Source organism: Myotis brandtii, unplaced genomic scaffold (genome assembly GCF_000412655.1).
Source record: "Myotis brandtii unplaced genomic scaffold, ASM41265v1 scaffold755, whole genome shotgun sequence".
Classification (NCBI taxonomy): Eukaryota; Metazoa; Chordata; class Mammalia; order Chiroptera; family Vespertilionidae; genus Myotis; species Myotis brandtii.
The window spans coordinates 192,784-199,883 of NW_005371017.1; the positions used below are offsets into that span (position 1 = coordinate 192,784).

General features: G+C 50.9%; 1 gene segment (V, D, J or C); it reads left to right on the forward strand.

Moving 5' to 3' along the window:
- Positions 1–1,678: 1,678 nt before the first annotated feature.
- Positions 1,679–2,165, forward strand: LOC102252660. The segment is given in 2 exon segments: positions 1,679–1,750; positions 1,825–2,165. Coding segments are annotated over 2 exon segments (387 nt in total).
- Positions 2,166–7,100: the final 4,935 nt, after the last annotated feature.

The following is a 7,100-nucleotide window of genomic DNA, read 5'->3' on the forward strand; positions in this document are numbered from 1 at the left end:
GGTTCCAAAGAGATGGCCACTCATGCTTCTCCCTCTCAGCTCACAGCCTGGATTCCAGGGGAGAGAAGATGGATGTGACACCAGAGGCTCTTGGCAGGGGGCAGAGCCTTGGCAGCTCACAGCAGAAGGGTTGACCTCTATTTTCTTATGTGACCACGTCTGATTTTTCCCACAGGGTCTACCGCTATCACTCTAATGTGATCAGTGTCCCTCCATAGTTGCTAATTTCCACAGTGTCACAACTCATTTCCCCAGTAGACTCACTTTTTCCTTCCTGGGAAAGAGCTCACCTGAGTAACCCACACAAACCCACATAAGCATAGGCACACCTGTTGTATTTCCTTCTCTGTACTCAACAGTGTATACCAGTCTCCACCCAGGCACATCTCCCCGCTCTGGCCAGGTCAGACCCGGGCACATCTGTAAACACCAAGGGACCAGGGACCCCTAATTAGAATGGCCTCACCTGCTCTGGATGTCAGGTGCTCTCCCCTCTGCGGACCTAATACAGGTCAGCCCCATGTCCAGGTGCTCACCAAAGGGCCAGCATGTTCTCCTTGAGCTGCTCCTGGGGGCTCTTCAAGGACCTGCATCCAGGAGTTAGAGTTTATGACTTAATCATCCAACAAGATTATTGACCACCCAGGTGGTAAAACTTTGCACTCAAGACTTTGTTCATGAAAAAATGGAGGAAATAACCTTTGGGACGCTAAAAGCAATGAATGAAAATCACCCCCTGCAGAGGTGAGCCCACTTCCTTGTCTCCCAGAGTGAAGAGGGCGGGCTTTGCTGTCCTCTCCACTATGACTTACTCATATGGTCTTGGGCACAATCCTAGAATTCACTGACATGGGGTCTCAGGAGCTGTATTTAAAGGGCTCTGCTCCTGGACAGGGAACTGTCCTCTGTCCATGGTGAGTCTGTTCCCTGTGCTCACCGCTCCCTACAGCTCCACTGCCAACAGTCACAGAGGGTCCCCCACAAATATCATAAAACATGTTCCCTGAGCTAAACAGGCACTGCTGTGTTGCATTGTGGACACTCCAGGATGCTGAGTGTGCACACCAGGCCTCGTAACAGCACCTCCTAGTGCAAGCGAGGGCCTGGCACTAGAGGCCTGAGCTGAGGAGGGTTCTGTTCCTCAGGTTCTCTCTGGAGGTGGTCGCCTGAGGCCCTGGGCGTCCTTGCAGAGAACCACCTGCATACAAGTAGCAGGACTGAGGCTGCCACTCCTTCAGAAATGCCAGGGAAGGCTACTCCTTGGTAGACATTCCTGCCTTGTCTCATGCAGCTGGTTCAGACACCTGTCCTCAGACCATGAGGCTCAGAATAACCACTAGGGGACACTGTCATCTCCACAATCCTGTTCCCGGATGTCTCCTGAGGTTTTTATGTGCAACCTGCACTGGAGGACTGACAAAGTCCCACTTTCCGTCCTGGCGGAGTGTGTTTCTCACTATTCACAGATGAGCTACTAGAATATTCAGACCAGGCACATGCCCCTGAGTCCTGGCACAGGCACCCTTGTCTACTGGCCCTCCCCATTTGACTGCAGGGAGGGAGGAGCCCCCTGGCAGCTCAGAAAAGTCCTCAGGGAAAGACATGCAAATGCGGCACCTCCCCTGCTCATGAAAGCCTGCCAGACTGGGACCCTTCAGAACCTGGAGAGGAGCCCTCCTGTGTGAGCCTCTCAGTGTCCACACCATGGGGTCTGCGCTCATCTGGGCTGCCCTTCTCTTCACTGCCAAAGGTGCATCTCTGTGAATCAGGCTCATGGGGACTGGTTGACACGGGGCAGATCTCAGTCTGTGTCTCTGTTTGCAGGTGTCCTGTGCCAAGTTCAGCTGGTGGAGTCTGGGGGAGGCGTGGTGCCACCCGGGGGGTCTCTGAGCCTCTCCTGCAAAGCCTCTGGATTCGCCTTCACTAACTACAGCATGAACTGGGTCCGCCAGGCTCCAGGGAAGGGGCTGCAGTGGGTGGCAACAGTGAGTCGACCAACTGGAAAGAATCAGTGGTATGCTCCAGCAGTTCAAGGAAGATTCACGATCTCCAGGGACAACCCTACCAGCACAGTCTCTCTTAAAATGACCAAGCTGACATCTGAGGACACGGCCATGTATTACTGTATAAGAGGCACAGTGAGGGGAAGTCAGTGTGAGCCCTGACACAAACCTGCCTGATGAGACAGCAGGGCTGGGCTGCAGGGGGCGCTCAGGGCCAGCAAGGGACACTGAGAACCAGCAGGTGGAGCTCATGACCTGCAGATCATATGTCTACTCTTGGGCAAGTGCAAAGGGGTAGGGGCAGGCTTCCTATTGTAATGGGTGTTTTCCTCGCCTCTACATGTTATTGTCTAGTCTCAGGGAAAAACATGTCTTATTCTTTGAATCTTTAAGTTCTCACATCGTCGCTGGGGCCAGGAAGGAGAAGGAGCACTGTGTTTGCAGGTGAGTGATGAGCAGTCACTAGAGATTCTCTTCACCAGTTCCCTACAGGACCTTCTCCATGAGCAGATCAGCCTGACCATTCTCACATCCCTGATGGGGACACATTTCCTTCAAAGGGAAACAGCACTGACATCAGTGCCCTCGGGTTTAAGCTCACACTCTCTGGCCCAGTCGGTGTGGCTCCGTGCTAGAACATTTTCCTATGACCCAGGAGGTCATGATTTGATTCAGGTGAGGGCACATGACCACCGGATTGGTTCCCCAGCAGGGAGCATGCTGGAGACGGCAGATCCATGATTCTCTCTCACCATTGATGTTTCTATCTTTCCCTCTCTGAAATGAATAAAAATATCTATAATAATAAAAGTGTAATATGCTAATTAGACTGGACATCTTTCCAGATGAAGCTGGGGCTGCAAGTGAAGCCAGGGTCCAGGGTGCCTGCCAGCAGCTGGAGGGAAGCCCAGGTCCCAGGTGCCAGAGGGAAGCTGGTGCTGGCATCCGGGGGAAGGAAGGCCTACTCTTGCACAAATTTCGTGCATCGGGCCTCTAGTACTTTAAAAAAAGAACCTCACACTCTCTGTCCTCAGACTGGTACACACTGCCCTACAAGGCCCCTTACTTCAGACAGGCACTCCTATGTCCCTTGCTGTCTTCTATAAAAGTTTAGTCATCAATGTACGCAACCCACTTCATCTATTCATTTGACATGTGCATTCCTCCAGAGTCACCCAGGACACGTCCCACACAAGGGGCCTGAAGCTGCCATCAGCCCCCTTCATGCATGAATGGTCCTGATGGACATTTCCTGTAGTGACAGAGATTAATTTCAGTCATCACTTTGCTGTGAACATTGTTTAGAAAGGATGTTGCTTGATGAAGGGCCCACGTGTGACAACACATTAGGACAAGAGCCACATAGAGGATAAATGGACACTGACTTACAGGAAGGGGTGGCACACACCTGCCAGGTGCTTGATGGACTAGCACAGACCCATGGGCCTGAGGAAATGGGGATGTCCCTGAACTCTCCCTGGTAGGAGCCTGAGTAACCACCAGTGGAGTCTGAATTCTCACTCGCAACAGCGTACTCAGGGCAGGACTACCCATGAGGGTGAACCAGAGACACTGATGCCGGAGGAGATTGAGGCTCTGGCAGGGGCTGATGTTGCAGCTGTGGGTCTCTGAGAAGTGAGTGTCTCCATGTGGGAGACAAGGGACTGAGGGCAACCGGGCGGGAGCCCACGGGGAAGTTAACCATCAGGATGGACATCAATAATAGAGAGACTCCTAATTCATCCTGGAACCAGGATCCTGAGGAAGCCAGGGTCCCTCCCAGAGCTGGCCTTACTCACCTGCCCACTGTTGCCCCATCCACCAGGTGACCTGGGAGAGCAGTCTCACCAGACAGCTGACAATGCTGCTGCCTCCTCCCCTCCCAGTTCTGAGGTGTACACCCAGCTTAATGAGGGGGTCTTTGGGGACACACTGCAATGCACCCCTGCAGACAAAGAGGTGACCCATCCCCACCTCTGACTCTCCCTGACCTGTTCTAACCTGCATTGGGGTGTACAGGACCTGAAAGAGCATGGACACACAAGAGCCTGCTCTTCAAAGTCTGTTTGTATGGTGGGTGAATTTTATCAGCTTCCAAAGAAAGTCACACCCAGGCCTAGAATTCCCTTGTGGTCCCTGACCAAGTGCTATGTAGAGGGAAGAGGGTCAAATGTGGATTTCCTAGCAAAGAAAATCATCATAGTGTGTGTGTGTGTGTGTGTGTGTGTGTGTGTGTGTGTGTAATTTATTAAATACTAAAAGTGCTGTGAGATTTGGCCCAATGCTGGGATACTCAAATGAGACCTTGAACAAGAGGAACCTAAGGACATAAGAGGCCCCAGGGCCCCTGGGAGCTTCCCAATGAGGGGAGAGTTAACTGTGTCTCTGCAACTGGGAGCTCCAGGGAAGTGCTCCCTAGTGGCTTCCTAAAGCCCAAGTTTGGGTCTCCCTGCAGAGTCATTGGGGCTCAGGAAGGCCAGTTCACTCTGTCCAGAGACATCAAAACCACATGGTGTCCCTGAAGGAGCAATCTGACGTCAGGGCACAATTTTCACTACTGTACTAGAAACCCTAAGAGGTCAATGCCCTGTGAGCCTAGACAGGACCCTCCCCTACAGAGCCAGGGCTGAACAACAGGGGAAGCTCAGGGCCCAGGAACACAGGCTGATGCTCCAGGAGTAGGTGCAGAGGGAGCTGGGCAGGGGTTTCCTCTAAATCCTGGGCCTTCTTCTCTTCATACAAACCATCCAAACTGAAAGTTGGACATGACTGCTGAGGTGACTGTGAATATGCTGCTCTATGAGAGCATTTATCAAACTCAGTGAGACATGAGAACTACTCACAAGGGGGTGTTTCTATGGCTTCGGAATGTCTGCATTGTTAGAAGCTGGCACAGGGATGGGTTTATTACCTCACTAGGGGCAGCATTTTGGAGACACACTGATCCAGGAAGAAGACATTCAGGTATCAAAGCCCAGAGCTGGTCCACGTGGCCCCATGTCACACAAAGGTGGGCCCACAATGAGGAGCATGTCCTCTAGAGGCTGGTTTCTCAGTGGGAGGAGTTCTGTCTGCACAGAGGTCACGAACCTAGCGGATGACTCACCTCCTCCACCCAAGATTAGGACTTGGACCCTCAGACTCCCACTGAGCCAGTTCCCTGTGTCATCCATCTTCTCTCAGGTGGGGTCAAGACCTCAGCTATGAAATACTCTTCTTCATGAATATGCAAAAGAGAGGAGGCAGAATGGATTAAATATGACTAATTCTGTGCCCTGAGGGCATCACCCACAGCCACACCCTCCCCTACAGAAGTGCTCACAGCACAGCCCTCACCATGGACTGGAGTTGGAGAACCCTCCTCCTGGTGGCCTTGGCTACAGGTAAGGGGATCCCCAGTGTCTGGGTTAAGGGGGGGACCAGGGAGAGTAAAAGAGGATTTCCACCCACTCCTGTCCCATTTCCACAGGTGTCCACTCCCAGGTGCAGCTGGTGCAGTCTGGGGCTGAGGTGAGGAAGCCTGGGGCCTCCGTGAAGGTCTCCTGCAAGGCTTCTGGATACACCTTCACCAGCTACTCTATGCGCTGGGTGAGACAGGCCCTGCGAAAAGGCCTGCAGTATATGGGCTTTATCAACACAGACACTGGGAAACCCACATATTCCCAGGGCTTCTCGAAATATTTGTCTTCTCCATGGACACCTCTGTCAGCACGGCCTATCTTTAGATCAATGGCCTCAAGTCTGAGGACACCGCCCACAGTGAAGGGAAGTCAGTGTGAGCCCAGACACAAACCTCCCTGCAGGATGGGCTGTGACCAGTAGGGGGCGATCAGGGTCCCTGAAAACAAGGACCATCCCAACAGCAGGTGCAGTTGGATGTTTGGGCTGGTTTCCTGTGTGGTTTCCTCTTCATGTCACAGTTTCCCTCAGGGAACCTCTGGATTCCTGATTCTGCACTTAGCTCGGAAGCCCTTGAGTTAGAAAAGTCTGTTGTAAAGAGACACAACTTTCTCACGTGGACAAAAGGCACAGAATCTCTTTCAAATACTCTTGTGCCCAAATGACAATCATCTACTTTTCTGACCCAAATGCCCTGAATCTAAGAAGAGGTTCCGCTGACTTAACAGTGCAGCTCACCCGAATGCTCACCTTAAATTGAAAAACATCTTTATTTCTAGCTGTTTCCAACACAGTTATTTGAACCCAAAGCTGAGAAGAAAGACCCCAGTGATGACAGTCATTGACTTGCCATCATGCTCATAGCACCAAGAGTAGGTGACACCAGGAAGAGGCAGAGGGAGCCACGTAGCTTGGTGCAGATGTCTAGGCTGATGATGAACACAAACATTAAGGGACATGGGATGTTTATTATGCACATGGTTGAAATCTCTGGGCAGCAGAGGAAAGGCCCTTCAGTCAGAGCTGGTGTAATGAAGCCATGAAAGGAGACTGGCTCAGGGCTTTATTTTGTCCAGGCGGTTGGGGATGGTGAGGAATTCTATTTCCAGTGGGTGGTTTCAATCTCAAAATGACATCTAAAGAGAAAACTATGATTTCTTAACTCAATTCCCATGTCAGGAGCTGATGGAGAAGAGGCAGCAATGAACCATCAGTTGTCAGAACTCAAACAAAAAATAAAATAGAGTATGGCTACCCATTTTGCTTACAACTATAAAAAAGCAAAAATTGAGATAAAGCATCCTTATGTGTGTACAAAACTAAGCTACAGAAAATGAGAAGAATGATTATAAGTAAGAAAATGATGTGATGATGAAAATTATGATGGTGATGATGATGATGGTTATGATGATGATGATGATGGACTGAGACAGGGGTCTGGGTCCATTGAAATTATGGCTCCTTATAAAGAAACACCATCACAATGGCTCCTCCAGTGAGGGATGTCCGCTCGTCTCTGTAAGTGTTGACATATTTTCTACTGGGAGCCCAGTGAATTATGCAGCTTGTGTGATCACTGATGTAAACAGGTGAGTAATGAGGCCAAAATTACCCAAGTGTGAATCCCCTGGACCTAGGAAGGTGTAACCTTCTATAACTGAGACACTGTGAGGATGTGCATGTAGATAACAAGAAATC